The sequence below is a fragment of the Scardinius erythrophthalmus genome, assembly GCF_964197995.2.
Source record: "Scardinius erythrophthalmus genome assembly, chromosome: 4".
Lineage (NCBI taxonomy): Eukaryota > Metazoa > Chordata > Actinopteri > Cypriniformes > Leuciscidae > Scardinius > Scardinius erythrophthalmus.
The window spans coordinates 3,898,747-3,918,354 of NC_138224.1; the positions used below are offsets into that span (position 1 = coordinate 3,898,747).

At 42.3% G+C, this 19,608-nt stretch overlaps 1 protein-coding gene across 1 annotated transcript in view; it reads right to left on the reverse strand.

The window, feature by feature from the left end:
• Positions 1–831: 831 nt before the first annotated feature.
• The window catches only part of cmah (cytidine monophospho-N-acetylneuraminic acid hydroxylase), a 33,113-nt gene continuing 14,336 nt past the window's right edge, over positions 832–19,608 (reverse strand). Inside the window, exons 5-15 of the mRNA XM_081363635.1 lie at positions 16,015–16,205; positions 15,818–15,898; positions 11,624–11,690; positions 11,456–11,537; positions 10,725–10,862; positions 9,239–9,374; positions 8,818–8,961; positions 3,926–4,100; positions 3,705–3,821; positions 3,507–3,622; positions 832–2,566 (exon numbers count right to left, since the gene is read on the reverse strand). Coding sequence (XP_081219761.1) covers positions 2,446–2,566; positions 3,507–3,622; positions 3,705–3,821; positions 3,926–4,100; positions 8,818–8,961; positions 9,239–9,374; positions 10,725–10,862; positions 11,456–11,537; positions 11,624–11,690; positions 15,818–15,898; positions 16,015–16,205 — 1,368 coding nt within the window. The 3' untranslated portion in view covers positions 832–2,445. The remainder of the gene's footprint in view (positions 2,567–3,506; positions 3,623–3,704; positions 3,822–3,925; positions 4,101–8,817; positions 8,962–9,238; positions 9,375–10,724; positions 10,863–11,455; positions 11,538–11,623; positions 11,691–15,817; positions 15,899–16,014; positions 16,206–19,608) is intronic.

The window sequence follows — 19,608 nt, forward strand, 5'->3', positions numbered from 1 at the left end:
TAACTGTGGTCGTGTCCTGTTTCTGATGAGATCAGGGCTTTATTTAAAGGTGCTCTAAGCGATGTCACACGTTTTTTAGGCTGACACATTTTTTGTCACATCCAGCAAACATCTCCTCACTATCCGCTAGCTGCCTGTCCCCTGAACACACTGTAAAAAAACGCGGTCTCCACAAACGGCAACAAAAACAAACTGGCCCAGCCTGGACCACGAAACATAACAAACAGTGTTCCAGCCAATAACCGACAAGAATGATTAGTGCGCATGCACATGAAGGGGGGTGGGGGGTGGAGGAGAGAGAAGCATGAAGAGGGAAGTTAGCTAGAGGAGAGATGTCCTGGACAACGACAACGACTAACGTTAGAATTAAAAGTCAAACTAAAAGTGAAAATCTTTTTTTCAATGAAAATGTGTTTTTTTTTCATTACAAATTATATTATCTTAAAAACAACTTTACCTTAAAAAAACATTATAAGTGTTGTATATATATATATATATAAAAATAAATACAATTTCAAATATTTTATAACTTTATAGTTTATTAATAAATATTAATAAACTATAATAGTAATACTAAAACATCACTGATGTCTATGTTGTTTATACTTAACATATTTATTTTATATTACAGTGGGGTTTAAAAGTCTGAAACTAAAAGTGGAAATCCTTTTTTTGTTCATTACAAATTATATTATCAGAATTAAAGTTAAATATGAAACATTTCATCCTTCTCTGGGTTTAAATAAGTTATTTAAATCACATTTTCTAAGTGTTCTTAGACTTTTGGACCCTGTTGATATGTAATTGTTATTAAAAAGTACACAGTCTCTTAAAGCATTTATTTTCATTTATTTTATGCTTTTTACAGTAATTTAAGTAGTTGATTATAAAGTGATCAGCATCTCATAATATCCCAGTGTTTAGTGACTCCTCCTGAATGCATAATACATTAGTGATGGCAATAGTTAATTGTCAGTGTCTCCCAAATACCAGCAACACAAAACAAACAAACATTTCAAACCCATTTCATAAATAAACAATAACTACATGACAATAACATAGCAAACTTAACCGAAAAAGAGACATGAAGCAAATGTAGTGCTACTATAGTTAACTATGGTGCAAAATCGTATGATTGGCAGCTGATTTTCTTCATATATGAAGAAAATCAGCTGCCGATCATACGATTTTGCACCATTACACAAAATTATTTTTGCACAGAATCAAGTATTCACACTCCCAAAACCACATAAATAATGTTATGACTCAGAACATTTACACTGATAACTTGTTCATTTAATGTCTAAATTATTATAATAAAATTTTTAGCTGTACAAAAAAAGCCTGTTATCCTGCTTGATATTGCAAACTGCTATTTCTTACCATATTATTTTAATGTATTGTCATAATTGTAAACATACTGGATTGTAATGCAAATAGTTTTACCGTTTAGTGCACTTTTATTCTTCCTTTATTATGTAACAATATGCGGCTTATGAATCGGAAGTGTCGCACACTCACAGAAAATAGCTTACTTCCGTGTTGCAAAATAAGGTGGATGTACAGTGCTATGCATAAGTTTAGACACCCATGCTAAAGTTGACTAAAAAGAGGAATAAAAAATCATCTTTTGGAAACTGAACTTAAAGCCTTAATTTAAAAAATTAGGAAAAATCCAACCTTTAAGGACACAAATTTTCTTTGTGAATGAATAATGTATCGTAAACAAATAAATGTTCTTCCTTAAAATACAGGGTGCATAAGTTTGGACACCCCTATGTTAAATTCCCATAGAGGCAGGCAGATTTTTATTTTTAAGTATTTTTTTTTTTTTTTTTTTTTAGGATACTATGCATCCTGATAAAGTTCCCTTGGCCTTTGGAATTCAAATAATCATAGCCTTCACCATACCTAGAGATTGGCATGGTCTTATTTCAGTTAGCCTAATAGCTGGTTTGATTTGCATTGAGAGATGATCTTATGGAAAGTACTCCATGCCAATCTCTAGGTATGGTGAAGGCTATGTGATGATGTGGGGCTATTTTAATTCCAAAGGCCAAGGGAACTTTATCAGGATGCATAGTATCCTAAAAAACAATTAAAAAAAAAATACTTAAAAATAAAAATCTGCCTTCCTCTATGGGAATTTAACATAGGGGTGTCCAGACTTATGCACCCTGTATTTTAAGGAAGAACATTTATTTATTTACGATACATTATTCATTCACAAAGAAAATTGGTGTCCTTAAAGGTTGGATTTTTCCTAATTGTTTTTAATTAAGGCATTAAGTGCAATTTCCAAAAGATGATTTTTTATTCCTCTTTTTAGTAAACTTTAGTATGGGTGTCTAAACTTATGCATAGCACTGTAATAGTGTGTATTCAGGTTTCAGGCACCTTACATTGTGAGGACATGCGGATATCCTTGTAATTCAAATGAATAAATTAAGACAGCACACAGGCGTTACTGCTCTCATCTGGCACATCCGTTTCACAGGCAGTTTGAAGGAAATGATCCCAGTCCGGCCCTGATAGTGGCAGCTCTGTCTGGAAATGATTCCAGAACCTGCCGGTGAAAAACAAATTCTATTAACTGTCATGAATGCCACTGCTTGTATTTCTCTGATCTGAAATGTTTTTGTCATCATGTTAGCAAAGTGGCCGTACGCGTTGTTATTGTTAACTTAAACTAAAATGGTAACACTTTAAAATAAGCTTTCATTTGTTAACATTATTAATGCATTAACTAACATACACTAACAAACATAAATTAAACTAACAATAACAGCATTTAGTAACATTTGTTAAAGTTGGTTAAAATGTTCATGTTCATATTTTCACTTTTGATCTTGAAAATATAGTAGTAAATATTGAGATTAACATTAACTGATTGATAAATGCTATTGTTCATTCTTAGTTCATGTTAACTGATGTAGTTATCTCATGTTAATAAATAAAACAATCTAGTGTTAACACTAAAACGTAAAAATTGTTTTCATTAATTAAAATAAATCTGAAATAAAATCTAAATGTCATAAATGAAAATTAGAGTTTAAACTGAAGTATTGAGAAAAAAAAAATATATATATACTTTTTTTTTTACGTTAAAATCTTCATACACTCTTAGAAGAAAAGGTTCTATATAGAACCTTCAAGGATTCCGTCAGGCACTTCATATATAGAACCTTTTAGGGGTTCCAATCATGGGATCATTTTATGGATTTAGTTTTAATTAATTGATAAAAAAATACAAATAAAATAAAAACCCTCTTGAACATGAAATTATAATGCAATAATTTAAGACTTATTTTTGGCATTAAAATTGAGTCAAGAACACTAGAGTTCTATATAGAACCTCACTGAACCTTTTTCCTACGAGTGCTTTAGGGTAGCATGCAAATACCATGGTAAATTAATAAAATCCCAAACATGATAATTACAATTGACACATCACTAATACGCCCTTATGTATTTTTCCTTTTTATATTGTGATGATTGTATTTTACTTGTGGTGGTAAACATCAGGATCTCGACTCATTCTGTTATTGAAGCCGATGTACAGGTCGTCCCATAGCAGCCCGTTCAAAACCACGTGTCTCATCACGCCCACTCTGTTCTTGATCTAAACACACACGTTTCATGTATTAAAATCAGTGCATATCTCATCCAACACAGTCTGTGCTACAGGACTCGAGTCAGGTCACCTCTTCGTACGCGTGATCTCTCTCTGGGCGCGTGTCTGGGAAAGAAAGGTCCAGAAAGTCCACTAGATAGTCGTAACCACCTTGCAGGGGCTTGAAATCATCATCCGTCTCTATGACCTGATGGAAAACACTCAGTGTTAGAGTTTAACTCATCTTTGTGCGTGTTTGTTTGTGTATGTGTGAGATCCATCTGCCGTTTAGCTATAAAAAATATTATTTACCCGAATTACCAGATTGTAGCCTTTAAATCCTGCCCAGTTATAATAGTACTGGATCCAGCTTTTGTATTTAAAGATTTCAGCTGTAATGGAAGCATTCAGTTCATCCACATACAAGTCAAAGTCCCAACTGTCCTTATAGATCTTTGTACCGCTGGGCGGTTCAGTGATGGCACTCCTATGGTTATGATATTAAAACCAGAAAAGAAAATGAAAAACAGGCAGGCATAATCAGAGAATCATGCTACACACTAATTCACTCATTCATATGAATAGGATCATAACAACATAATTCTCAAATCAAAATTAAACAGATGCATGCTCAAAAACTATAAACAATAAACGTAAAAAAGGTAAAAAAAAACAATGTCAGAGACTACAGTCAATATGTTTACAAATAAATAGTTAACAGATTACACTTCTACTGTATATATTTATAAAATGCATAATTATTCAATCATGCTTGGTTATTATGGTTAACTAAAACTAAAAGCCTAAAAAATTATTTTTGTTACATCAAATAAAAGAAACTACTTGGTTACTGACGTAACCTCAGTTCCCTGAGATGAGGGAACGAGTATTGCGTAAGGCTAGCTTATGCTATGGGAAAACCTCCTTTTTTTGAGAATATTGAAGCAAACGCAGTGCAGCTGCACACTGCACAGCGAGCACAACTGAGCGCGAGAGCGGTCATTGGATGTGCTGCAGCAACTGCACGAACCTATGGTGAGGCGGCTTTGACGCGAGACCCAATCAGGACGCTTGGCGCCCTGGCGCATCAGAGCCCGCCAGTATGGGCGTGGTCAGAGGATGCTCCAGGTTTAAACGACTGAAGCGATCCCCTGATGCTAGCACAGTAGCACGGCGGGTTACGCAATACTCGTTCCCTCATCTCAGGGAACTGAGGTTACGTCAGTAACCAAGTAGTTCCCTTACGAGAGGTCTCTCGTATTGCGTAAGGCTAGCTTACGCTATGGGAACCCCCTTCAAAACGCAGTGCGTGCTAACTTCGCTCTACCGTTACCCAAGCATAGTATGAATCACAAGGGAAGCATGATCCTAAAATAAGCGAGTTTTAAATGAGCTTCATATACTGGATAACTAGGAACCGTAGTTCATGGTCATAAGGAGGGATGTCCCGATACCACTTTTTCACTTCCGATACGATACCGATGCCGCAGCTTTGGCTATTTGCCGATACCGATATCAATCCGATATTTTTATTTTATTCTTGAACTAATACTATTAATAATAAAATATATGGAAGCACTTTGCTCAATTAGCCACATAAAAACATCTCACTCAAATGGAGAACAAATACTTCTCCAGTATATAGTCCACAACAACAGTTGATAATGAAAGACTGCCAGCCTTTATTCAAAAGACCTCGAGATATGTTTGGTAATTGTACCTGAATGAATTTAAAATTAATTTGCTATATTTCAAATGAATATATTTGTTTCCTTAAAATTTTAATTAACTTTAACGTTATTCTTATCTGAATTATAAATAATTTATTTCTGTATAAAATAATACTACCATTAAAAGCACATTTGATTTTCTTTTTTAATCAATGTAGAATGTGTAACTTCAAAATAAACAGATTTGTGCTCTGTTTTAGGACAAGAAATGAAAACCAATGCAATGTGATGAATTTCCAAAAGATGAGATTTTTGCTATATTGTATGGACAAAAAAAAAAGGACAATGAGAAGTGAAACAAGAGGAGATTTCAGAAACAAAGAACCCAGAACATCCAAATCTTAAACCTTTTATCCTCTTCTTAATGTAAATGAAGTTGCTCTTGTTGCAACAGCTGTGGTCTGTATGTTAATGAAGTTGTGACACCCCATTGTCTGAGAAGGTTCTCTGTGTCCCACACCCATTCCCATTCTACAATTGACTACCATTTGTTCAGGATGTGATCAATCCAAATGGTGAAGAAACAATATAACTTGACTTTCTTTCATCTCTATGATAATTAAGCCATTTTGGAGATGAGCTCATTCTAAAATATAGTTTGGAGTGGAATCTGGGTCGAGGCAGACTACAATTTCTTACAACAGAGTGCCAGTGGAGAGCACTTTAGGGACATAACCGTGCCTTGGTTTAAGAATGACCTTGGAGTCGTTCGGCCCAAATTCCAGGCAGGAAGCGCTCATAGATAGGGCTTGTAGATCACCCACTCGCTTGACTGAAGCAAGTTCCAGCAGAAAAGCAATTCTGAGCGAGAGCGACTTCAGGTCCACTGACCGAAGCGGCTCGAATGGGGGACCCCTCATGGCTTCCAGGATTTTGGAGAGGTCCCAGATAGGCACAGATGGGGGGCACGGAGGGTTTAACCTCTTAGCGCCCTTGAGAAAACGCACAATGAGGTCGTTTCTTCCCAGTGGTTTGTCAGCTATCGTAGCGTGAAACGCTGTTATGGCCGCCACATAGACTTTGAGCGTGGAGGGGGTGCGACCCGCGTCCAGTAGCTCTTGTAAAAATGCAAGAACACTCGGTACTTCACATGAATGAGGGTCTACATTTTGTGAAGCGCACCATAAACACTGCCCATTTCTGAGCATACAGGCGCCTTGTTGAGGGCGCTCTCGCTTCCGAAATGGTTTTCAGCACCTTATCTGGGAGATACCTGGGTACCCGTTGAGGGGCCATGTGTGGAGGGCCCATAAATCGGGACGGGGGTGCGAAATCGTTCCGTTCACCTGTGTGAGGAAGTCTTTCCTCAGCGGAATCGGCCATGGGCCTGTTTCCAGCAGCTGTAACAGCTCTGGGTACCAAAACTGGGTTCTCCAGAGGGGGGGTATTAACAGCACTGCACATCTGCACTCCCTGATCCTTTTGATGACTTGTGGTAGCATCGTGACAGGAGGGAATGCGTACAGAGGGCTGCTCGGCCAGTCGCGGGTGAGCGCGTCCCTGTTCTTTCTAAAAAATATTTGGCAGTGAGCGTTGTCTTCTGAGGCAAAGAGGTCGACCTCTGCCCTGCCGAAGACATCCCACAGCAGCTGAACCATTCCCTTGGGAGAACATTGCGTCTGGATAGCATATCCGCACCCTGGTTCAAAAGGCCTGGCACATGTGCCGCCCTCAGCGAGAGCAGGTTGTGCTGGGACCAGAGAAAGAGATTCCACCCTGGCGGTTTATGTACGACACCACTGCCCTGTTGTCCATCCGGACCAGGACGTGGTGGTCTTTTAAGTATGGGAGAAAGGCTCTTAAGGCTAAGGCTACTGCCTTCATCTCTAGACAGTTTATGTGTAGACGTTTCTCTGGGTCTGACCACAGATCAGAGACGGGCCTGCCCTCATAAAGGTCTCCCCAGGGTAAGCTGGAGGCATCTGTCGAGATTGTTTTTCTCCTCGAGATCATACCCAATCTCACGCCAGGCCGATACCAGTCAGTCGCTTTCCAGGGGGTCAGGGCTCTGTGAGGCGCGCTCTCATGCGCACCGAGTCTATTTCTATACCCAGGAAGGAGATATTCCGGCTGGGGGATAGTGTGCTTTTGGAGAAATTGATCCTGAGGCCCAGGCATTCTAAGTGGTTGAGGAGCCAGGCTCTGTGAGTTGTTAATAGCTCCTCCGATTGGGCTGTGATGAGCCAATCGTCGAGGTAATTTAACACTCGCACTCCCCACTGTCTCAGGGGGACGAGCGCCGCTGTATGGAACACTTTGTGAAGGTACGGGGTGCTAGAGAGAGGCCGAATGGTAGTATTGTGTACTGATAAGCCTGTCCTTCGAATGCGAACCTCAGGAATGGTCTGTGATGGGGCGCTATTTGGATATGAAAATAGGCGTCCTTCAGATCCACTGAGAAAAACTCAATCTCCCGGGCGAATATGCGTGACAATTTGTTTGGTTGTCAACATCTTGAACGGATGCGTCATAAGAGCTTTGTTCAGGTGTCTGAGATCTAGGATGGGTCTGAGACCACCATCCTTTTTGGGGACGAGGAAGTAGCGGCTGTAAAAGCCTGACTCGCTCTGTGACATAGGAACTGCCACGCATGAGCTAAGACCCATGGTTTTAGCCAGCGCTGAAGAGGACGCATTCGCAGCAGCCCTAGTTGGAGTACTGTTCTACGTCAACATGTTCATATGGAGTACTACGTCAACATGTTCATATGCTAAATGCTAATGATAATAAAGCCACAGGAACGTTACATACTAATGCTAATAAAGCCACAAGAACTCTACACGCTAATGCAGCTATGGGAATGCTACATGCTAATGTTAATAAAGCTACAAGAACGCTACATGCTAATGCTAATAAAGCCATGAGAAGGCTACATGCTTATGAAAAGAATGCTACATGCTAATGTCAATAAAGTCATAGGAACGTTAAATGCTAATGCTAATACAGCCATGGGAACGTTACATACTAATGCTAATAAAGCCATGAGAATGTTACATGCTAATGCTGACAAATCATGGGACGCTACGTGCTAATGCTAATAAAGCCATGGAGACGTTGCATGTTAATGCTAATAAAGCCATGGGAATGCTACATGCTAATAAAGTCATGGGAACGCTACATGCTAATGCTAATAAAGACATGGGAACACTACAGGCTATGGCTATTAAAGCCATGGGGACGTTACATGCTAATACTAATTAAGCAATGGGAATGTTACATGTTAATGCAAAGAACACTACATGCTGATGTTAAAAAAAGCCATGGGAATACTACATGGTAATAAAGTCACGGGAACGTTACATGTTAATAAAGCCATGGGAATTCTGCATGCTAATAAAGCCGTGGGAAGGCTACATGCTAATGCTAATAAAGCCGTGGGAAGGCTACATGCTAATGCTAATTAAGCCATAGAAACATTACACGGTAATAAAGGCATGGGAAAGTTACATGCTAATGCTAATAAAGCCATGATACCTTTTAGATGTGTCATTTAGCGCGAGGGCCAGATCCAGGACAGAACCGGGTAAAGGTGTCCAGGTTAAGGTGTTTGGACAGCTCTTTCTTACTGATTCGTTCAGGTCTGCTGGGCTGTTCTTGATATTCGTCTCCTTTATGTACCTGTTAATCATGTTCGAGTGTTATATACACTACCGGAATAATTCATATAATGTTTTTGAAATAAGTCTCTATTATAAACATCTTCACTTTTAGTTTTGATCAATTTAATGCGCCCTTGCTGTATTCAAGTATTAATGTCAGACATCACACAACATGCATAAAATAGCTTGTGAATGTTGTTTCGTGATGACTACTGATGTTTTCATTAAAAATTAAAATGCATTCTTGCATACAGTAGCTATCTAGGTTTTGTGACAAGAGATGCATTAATATCCACCTGTCAGAAGGATGAGCTTCGGTGAAGTATCCAGCGAACGGGCAGTAGATCTTGGGCTGCAGGGATTTCACCAACTGAGTCTTATAGTTAAGCAGTTTCTTCCTCTCATTCTTGATGAAATCCGCCTTCCAGCTTTCTGTCAAAGTCAGAAAATTTGAATTAGAATGCAGAGTTGCCTTAATGCACATTTTTGAAGACTTTAGATATAAAAAGATGGCGCATTCATTACTATAAATGAGAGAAAGTGCAACGAACAATATGGTAATATTCTTCTAAATACTTCTAAATAAAAGAGCCAATCGCCAATTGGTAAAGTCTTGATTAAAAATTATATTAGACTGTGTTTATGACATCAAAGCCTGGATGGCTTTAAACTTTTTACATTTTAATGAAAGTAAAACCGAAGTCATAATATTTAGACCCAGCCAGTTCTGTACTGGCGCCTCCCAGTTGGACCTGGGTCCCCTGACGCCCTGTGTCAAGTCCATGGTAACTAACCTTGGTGTTAAGATGGATAGTGATTTTCAAGTAGAGAAGCAGATAAATTCCGTTGTAAAAGCTAGTTTCTTTCAACTCAGGCTGCTTACCAAACTGAAGCCATTTTTATCTTTCACTGATTTTGAGAGGGTTATTGCCTCCCTTCATTGGCTACCGGTTTGCTTTAGAATATCTTTTAAGATTCTGTTGTTTGTTTTTAAATCTCTTTATGGTCAAGCCCCAGCTTATACCTCTGAACTTCTGAAGCCGCACGCTCCTCTGAGATCATTAAGGTCTGTTGACCAGCTACTCTTTTTTTGTCCCTAGAACGCGGCTCAAAAATAAGAGAGATCGAGCATTTTCAGTCGTGGCCCCAAGGCTGTGGAATGATTTGCCTTCGCGTGTCAGATTGGCCTCCAGCCTTCACATTTTTAAATCACGACTTAAAACTCATTTTTATTCATTTAAACCTGCTTGAGAGTTGTATTTCTGCATTTTTATTTTCTAGTTTGTCCCTTGTTTTAAATGTTAGGTTTTTTGTTACTCTTGTGTTTATAATCTGTCCGAAATCATGTCAATGTCCAGCACTTTGGTCAACCTTGGTTGTTTTAAATGTGCTTTACAAATAAAGTTGGATTGGATTGGATTGGATTGGATTGGAAAGTCATCGCATCATTGCAGCTGCCATTAGAAAGCTCCAGTTGCTATAAAAACGGTCAGTGTTTTGAGAAGCGTGCTTATGATTGCACATGTGGTCTAGTGGAGACCAGCCACTCCACTTAATATATGCATTTTTTTGTCATGATTTGAGCGTTTAGAAACAAAATGGCATGAGACACATGTTGTCAGATTGAATTGGTGATTTCAAATACAAAATGTATTTGTAATTTGGAAGTTAATGTTTCCCCAAAGAGAGATAGGAGCTGTACTTGCATGACTGAAATAGCGTTTCAAAGATGGCCGCCGAGTGAAATGGCCTGCCTTAAAGGGACTTTGGTGTGTAACTCACCAGTGTACTTGCCGCCGTGGAAGGTCATGGGGAAACCGGAGGCGCCGCCAGCGAAGTCGCTCATCATCAGGTCAACACCGTGAGGAAGACGTCCATTGTTTGGTCTGGTGCAGTCCACCGTATTCAGGATCATGTGACCTTGGAAGGTGTTTTTTTTTTTAGTTTATCCAACCTATTTGCAAAGTTGTGCATTTCTGAGGGGCTTTAGCCGCTTTATTGAGGAGAAAAACTATCTGTTGAAGATAATCTTTTTGTTGGTGATTCATCATTTTTATTTACATAAAACAATTTCAACATAATCTTACTCTTGTCATATTTATGGAGGGTGACACTTTCACACCCTTGAACGGAAGAAAGTGTTGGTGGTTTATCTACACTTGAACTTTCCCCTGACAGTTATTGTGCATGTTGAGTGCATGTTGACTTCATGTGACCTGTGTGTACTTTACATCACATGGTATAGATAAAGGGAGAAGAATGCAACTGAAACTCTATGACCTCGCTCTGTTTGTCTCATCTTATTCTTATAGTTAATTTGTTACTTATTTTTCATACTTAAGATAATTAGTAACATATAAGCTCTTAGTCCTTCCTCAAACAGAGGAAGAACATAAAAGTCTCATCAAGTCAAGTCACCTTTATTTATTTAGTGCTTTATACAATAACACTTGTTTCAAAGCAGCTTTACAGGGATAAACAGGAAAAATCAGTCTGAATGAGCAGCAAAATACCTTTATACTCCACAATCAAGCAGGTGTCCATCTCAGGATGAACTTCGTCCATCAGAATCATAAATCTCAGGTGATCATCGACCTTTCAAATGATTCAAAAGCCGAGATCAGAAAAAGTAGAACACGTGAAAAAGAGCAAAAGGGAAAAAAGCCCACCGTATCACTTACATTCTGCCATACACCGAACGGCACCACGTTGATGTTTGTTAAATTCACTCCACTTTTCTCCAGATACCTGCAACAAAACACAAACAAGCTGTTTATCTGCAAGTCAGATGGTCTCCGGATCAGCAGGGTTTCCCAAACAGGAGCTGATTAAAAACTAAGGTCACACTTTAGTTTAGGGTCCAATTCTCACTATTAACTACGACTTTTGCCTCAATAAATGCCTAATTACTGCTTAGTAATAGTTCGGTAGTTGTTAACTTTAGGTATTGGGTTGATTAAGGGATGTAGAATATGGTCATTCAGAATAAGGCATATAATATGTGCTTTATAAGTACTAATAAACAGCCAATATAATTTGCATGCTAATAAGCAACTAGTTCATAGAGAGAATTGGACCCTAATCTAAAGTGTTACCAAAATTAATAGTTAAATCATAAAAATGTTAAATTGAAAACCTCTGAACTGTCACGTTTGAACATAGATCGGTTCTTAAAGGGATAGTGCTTTGTTTGTGAAAAAAAAACTGTTTAATACCACTTTATTTGCAAAAGATGAATCTCCAACGCGGGTTCATGAGAGCACCACGATGTACGCATGTTGTGTTGACGTGAGGGCGGACGTTGAACATTAACATATTGTAAATAAAATGGTAAATGATGTTTTATATGCAAACAATGTCACAGTGTCTGGTTGTGTTCCCCAGGTCTCCACTAGATGTCCTCCTTACCTTCACGGTGTCGTGCACTTAGAACTTCATCTCCCACAATTCTGTCTGTGAATTACACCCAGGTGTCTGTAGTTTGTAATCACCAGCTGTCTGTCGTTATCCCCTTGTCATTCATGTATTTAAAGCCCTGTTTGTCTTGTGTTCTTTGTGGATCAATGTTTTATGTCACGCCGCTTCTGTTCCCGTGTTTCCTGCCTAGCCTGTTCACTGTTTTGTATTGAGTCCTGGATATTGAACCCTGCCTGTCTTGACTTCGCTTTTGGATTACCCTAATAAAACTCATCTTACTGCACTTTGGATTTCACCTGCTTTCATCCGTGTGCGGTTCGTGACAGATTGATCCACCAAGAAAATCCAAGCAGTATGAGTTCCCGTCGCTATTTCTCCACTGCAAGAGGTGAGCGGAGACAACCACCACCAGATCCGTCTTTCAGTGAGTCCCAACCCAGGATGAACATTTTTGAGTGTTTTGCTCTGTGGGCTCAGAGAACAGACGAAAGATTCATCATCAAGCCCCCTGAGCCTCAGCCCACAGAGAGTTTTGTGTCGGATCACGCACCCCGTCATGATGAGTCCTTCAAGGGGACCCGCTTGGCCAAATTCCGTGGAACTCGGGGAGGTCGTAGAGGAGGCGGGGAGGGTCGGGAGGAGGTCCAGTCCCATTACTCGGTCTGGCCATCTTTCGATGCCGAAATTCCTCCGCCACGGGCTCCACCCAGTCAAGAGTCGTCCACTCGCCATCAGAGACGGCGGAGGAGGAGGAAGTTTCCCGATCCTGACCTCGATCTCGAGACGGTGTCCGTGACCCCGAAGCCCGTGCAACCAGACAAGGTTCCGAAGCCCGTGCACGTGCGGCCGGCTGTCATCTCTAAGACCGTGCACGTGCAGCCGGCTGTTAGTCCGGAGCCAGAGTTTGTTCCTGAGCCGGAGCCAGTGTCTGTTCCTGAGCCGGAGCCAGTGTCTGTTCCTGAGCCGGAGCCAGTGTCTGTTCCTGAGCCGGAGCCAGTGTCTGTTACTGAGCCGGAGCCAGTGTCTGTTACTGAGCCGGAGCCAGTGTCTGTTCCTGAGCCGGAGCCAGTGTCTGTTCCTGAGCCGGAGCCAGTGTCTGTTCCTGAGCCGGAGCCAGTGTCTGTTCCTGAGCCTTCAGTGACCGCGACACTGGCTATTATGGCCACAGCCATGGTGTGTGTGTGGGCTTCGCACACATTTGAACCGGTGGTGCTAGTTCCAGTGCCCGAGCCAGTTCCAGTGCCCGAGCCGGTGGTGCCAGTTCCAGTGCCCGAGCCGGTGGTGCCAGTTCCAGTGCCCGAGCCGGTGGTGCCAGTTCCAGTGCCCGAGCCGGTGGTGCCAGTTCCAGTGCCCGAGCCGGTGGTGCCAGTTCCAGTGCCCGAGCCAGTTCCAGTGCCCGAGCCGGTGGTGCCAGTTCCAGTACCCGAGCCGGTGGTGCCAGTTCCACTGCCCGAGTCGGTGGTGCCAGTTCCAGTGCCCAAGTCGGTGGTGCCAGTTCCAGTGCCCGAGTCGGTGGTGCCAGTTCCAGTGCCCGAGCCGGTGGTGCCAGTTCCAGTGCCCGAGCCAGTTCCAGTACCCGAGCCAGTGGTGCCAGTTCCAGTGCCCGAGTCGGTGGTGCGAGTTCCAGTGCCTGAGCCGGTGGTGTCTGAGCCGGTGGTGTCTGAGCCGGTGGTGTCTGAGCCGGTGGTGTCTGAGCCGGTGGTGTCTGAGCCGGTGGTGTCTGAGCCGGTGGTGTCTGAGCCGGTGGTGTCTGTTCCTGGGCCGGTGGTGTCTGTTCCTGAGCCGGTGGTGTCTGTTCCTGAGCCGGTGGTGTCTGTTCCTGAGCCGGTGGTGTCTGTTCCTGAGCCGGTGGTGTCTGAGCCGGTGGTGTCTGTTCCTGGGGCGGTGGAATCTGTTCCTGAGCCGGTGATGTCTGAGCCGGTGGTGTCTGTTCCTGAGCCGGTGCCTGTTCCCTGGACGCCCGAGGGAAAGTGGACGCCCGAGGGAAAGTCTCCGCCTTGGCCGCCCGAGGGAGAGTCTCCGCCCTGGCCGCCCGAGGGAAAGTCTCCGCCCTGGCCGCCCGATGGACTGTCTGCTCCGCCCTGGCCGCCCGATGGACTGTCTGCTCCGCCCTGGCCGCCCGAGGGAAAGTCTGCTCCGCCCTGGCCGCCCGAGGGAAAGTCTGCTCCGCCCTGGCCGCCCGAGGGAAAGTCTGCTCCGCCCTGGCCGCCCGATGGACTGTCTGCTCCGCCCTGGCCGCCCGATGGACTGTCTTCTCCGCCCTGGCCGCCAGATGAACTGTCACTCCCTGTCCCCGTTTCCCTTCATGGACCTGGCCCCCCGTCCCTCCCCCTGATCCTCCACCGTGTCACCTCCCTCCTGAACTTTTGTCTTGTTCCATGTTATGTCTTGGAGTGTCTGGGAGCCACTCCGTAGAAGGGGGGTCATGTCACAGTGTCTGGTTGTGTTCCCCAGGTCTCCACTAGATGTCCTCCTTACCTTCACGGTGTCGTGCACTTAGAACTTCATCTCCCACAATTCTGTCTGTGAATTACACCCAGGTGTCTGTAGTTTGTAATCACCAGCTGTCTGTCGTTATCCCCTTGTCATTCATGTATTTAAAGCCCTGTTTGTCTTGTGTTCTTTGTGGATCAATGTTTTATGTCACGCCGCTTCTGTTCCCGTGTTTCCTGCCTAGCCTGTTCACTGTTTTGTATTGAGTCCTGGATATTGAACCCTGCCTGTCTTGACTTCGCTTTTGGATTACCCTAATAAAACTCATCTTACTGCACTTTGGATTTCACCTGCTTTCATCCGTGTGCGGTTCGTGACAAACAAAGCACTCGCGTCGCTTCATAAAATTAAGGTTAAACCACTGGAGTCGCATGAATTACTTTAATTACGTCTTTATTATCTTTCTGGGGCTTGAAACTGGTAGTTGCGTAGCTGTCAATGGAGAGACAGAAAGCTTTCAGATTTCATTAAAAAGATGAACGAAAGTCTTACGGGTTTGGAACAACATTTTCATTTTTGGGTGAACTACCCCATTAAATGGTTGTAATTCATGAATGCTTTGGTCTCTTTCTAAAGCAGAGTCTCAGCAGATTACTGCAGTGAAAGTACTTCAAAACATGCAAGTAAAAGTTATAGAAGTAATATATTTTGTCTTATTCTTATAATTAGAGTTAAAATTATAATAATATAAAACATTATTTTTGTCACAGGTGAGTGGTTGCAATGAAGAAAATTTATGTTTGTAATTTTTATGCTTCAAAAGTATTAGCTGCAATTAAAATGACTCTTAAACATAAAAATTTGAAAAGGGGTCTTTTGTCATAAAATAACCTTTTAGTGAAAAGTTCTTAAAATCACCATTTGTGTGATTTAATCACTTTTTGTGGAATGGAAATATTCCATTGACCCCCCCCCCCCCCAAAAAAAGTTTATTTTTAAAAGTGTATGAAGTCGTTCAGTCTCACCAGAACACCGGCCGTGAAGTGTCTCCGACATAAATGGGAATATCTGGACGCTTTTTGGAAAGACGTCGCAAAGTTGGGTAGCTGATAGAAAAAAGATGCAAAGTTAGATTTTAAATGTTTGTTTTTTTGCATAATATAATATAATTTAATATAAGGAATATGTGTAGTTGAAGTGTTGTGGTTGATCAGACTGTAACCTCAGGTGATCTGAATGCATGTGGCTGATGTAAATGAGATCTGCCCGACTGAGTCTGTCCATGGCATCAGACGGAGGTTCGTGAATGAGCCACCAGCCTCTCGCAAACGCTGGTCCAGTGAGCCACGGGTCAAACATCATCGTCTTGTTCCCCGCTTTAAGCTCCATACACGCGTGCGTGATGTACGTCAGCTGAAACAAACACACACAGAGAGTATTTATGGATTGAATGTGTTTCATGTCAACAATGTAGTAAAACATGTTAGCATCATGCTAATTCATGTTAGCAATATATTAAAACATGTTACCAAAATGCTAAACACATGCTAACAACATGATAAAACTTGCTAACATTGTGATAAAACAGTTTTCACAGCAAAAAAAAAAAAAAAAACAGTGTTTATAGAATTTTTTGTAACATTATAAATGTCTTTACTGACACTTTGTCAATTTAATGTGCCCTAGCTGAATAACAGTACATTAATTTCTTTCAAAACCCCAAAATTGTGAATGCTATCTATCAGCATGAGTATCAGCTGCATATTAGTGTGATTTACTCTACTTTTTTCCTTTGGGATTTAATTGATTGATTGATTTATTTTTTGCAGCTGTGTTTTATTTAAACGAACTCAAAAACTGACAGAACAACCTACGATACGCAAAGGACGACAGACTACTGGACAGAACTAAACACAGGCTTAAATACACAGGAAACCAGGGGAGTTAACAAGACACCGCTGACAAGACCAACGAGATGAATCACGTGGGGAAACTAACGAGGAGATGAAAGTATTCAAACAATGAATGAACATAAACCAGACAGAACCTAACCACAAACTTCACTTTGAAGACCATTTTGACTGATCCTTTGGCAAATAAAAGCTACAGATTATATAGAAGTTTATTGACCTGGGCCCGGTTCCCCAAAGCGTTCTTATCTCTAAGTAGTTCTTAACCTATTCCTTAAATTCTCTCTTAACGTTATGGCACGATTCCCGACACGTTCGTTCGCTAAGTATATTATCTTCTGTAAGTCACACTTTCTAAGGTTGGTCTGGACCACTCTTAGCTTTACCTTATCACTGTTGCAGGTCTATATGAATATAATTCTGAAGTTTTAATACACCCAGACAGTATTAAATTAATTCAAGTGTTTTCATGCAAAGAATAAAATTGTCATTACACTGATTGTTGTTAGATTTTTAATTTATTATACAATTTCATTAATTTAATTAAAAAGCGCTTTTAAAGGCCAGTGAAAGCATATGCTACTGTCAGTCAAGTCCTATTCGGACGCTAATATTGTTTCTCATGGGCTTGTATGGTATTTTAAACATTTATAGGGGCGAGTCGGTGATTTTAGTGCCGTCCGAATCCATAATATCAGTGTTTTTCTCACCCAACCCGCGTAAAAATCCCTGGCCAAATTAGTACCTACTGTTCTTTGACAAACAGGTCGTGTGGTAATTATGAAAAGCGGTCATATAGGGATTGTCAAAGTTTTTTTTTTTTTTTTTTTTCGTCACCTTACTGAATTTTTCGTCAACGATACCAGGGACACCGAAGCACCGGGGAACATGAAATTTGGTGGGCATGTAGCCCCACTAGACTTCTAAGGAAAAATTTCATTTGGTCCCCGGGGGCCACTCCCCCCCCGCGCTGGGGCCCCCGTAAATTTTCCGTCAACGATACCAGGGACACCGAAAGCACCGGGGAACATGAAATTTGGTGGGCATGTAGCCCCACTAGACTTCTAAGGAAAAATTTCGTTTGGTCCCCGGGGGCCACTCCCCCCCCCGCGCTGGGCCCCCCCAAACCCAAAAAAATGCAGTTTTTCCTAAATAACTACCTGAACCGTGGCACCGAGGATGAAGAAATTTTTATGGTATGTTGGTCTACTAGACTTTTACGGAAAAATTTCGTTTGGTCCCCGGGGGCCACTTCCCCCCCGCGCTGGGGCCCCCGTAAATTTTTCGTCAACGATACCAGGGACACCGAAGCACCGGGGAATATGAAATTTGGTGGGCATGTAGCCCCACTAGACTTCTAAGGAAAAATTTCGTTTGGTCCCCGGGGGCCACTCCCCCCCGCGCTGGGCCCCCCCAAACCCCAAAAAATGCAGTTTTTCCTAAATAACTACCTGAACCGTGGCACCGAGGATGAAGAAATTTTTATGGTATGTTGGTCTACTAGACTTTTACGGAAAAATTTCGTTTGGTCCCTGGGGGCCACTTCCCCCCCCCCCGCGCTGGGGCCCCCGTAAATTTTTCGTCAACGATACCAGGGACACCGAAGCACCGGGGAACATGAAATTTGGTGGGCATGTAGCCCCACTAGACTTCTAAGGAAAAATTTCGTTTGGTCCCCGGGGGCCACTCCCCCCCGCGCTGGGCCCCCCCAAACCCCAAAAAATGCAGTTTTTCCTAAATAACTAACTGAACCGTGGCACCGAGGATGAAGAAATTTTTATGGTATGTTGATCTACTAGACTTTTGCGGAAAAATTTCGTTTGGTCCCCGGGGGCCACTTCCCCCCCTGCGCTGGGGCCCCCGTAAATTTTTCGTCAACGATACCAGGGACACCGAAAGCACTGGGGAACATGAAATTTGGTGGGCATGTAGCCCCACTAGACTTCTAAGGAAAATTTTCGTTTGGTCCCCGGGGGCCACTCCCCCCCCGCGCTGGGCCCCCCCAAACCCAAAAAAATGCAGTTTTTCCTAAATAACTACTTGAACCGTGGCACCGAGGATGTAGACATTTTTATGGTATGTTGGTCTATTAGACTTTTACGGAAAAATTTTGTTTGGTCCCCGAGGGCCACTTTCCCCCCCGCGCTGGGGCCCCCGTAAATTTTTCGTCAACGATACCAGGGACACCGAAACACCGGGGAACATGAAATTTGGTGGTCATGTAGCCCCACTACACTTCTACGGAAAAATTTCGTTTGGTCCCCGGGGGCCACTCCCCCCCCCGCGCTGGGCACCCCCAAACCCAAAAAAATGCAGTTTTTCCTAAATAACTACCTGAACCGTGGCACCGAGGATGAAGACATTTTTATGGTATGTTGGTCTACTAGACTTTTACGGAAAAATTTCGTTTGGTCCCCGGGGGCCACTTCCCCCCCTGCGCTGGGGCCCCCGTAAATTTTTCGTCAACGATACCAGGGACACCGAAACACCGGGGAACATGAAATTTGGTGGGCATGTAGCCCCACTAGACTTCTAAGGAAAAATTTCATTTGGTCCCCGGGGGCCACTATCCCCCCCCCCCCAAACCCAAAAATGCAGTTTTTCCTAAATAACTACCTGAACCGTGGCACTGAGGATGAAGAAATTTTTATGGTATGTTGCTCTTAAGGGCCCACATCAACCTAGCCCATAATCACTCATTTGTGATTTGCGCCCCTCCCATAAAAAATGAAAATGCAATATTATTCTGCTTTAATCGCCCCTATCTTCAGTGGAGATGTTCAGAACTGCACCATATTTCATGTGTATGATTAACTTGACATCCTCTGGGGGTATCCTCTGCTAAGTTTCGTAGAATTTCATCCATGGGGGGGGTATAAAATAAATTCATTTATGTGCACATTTAG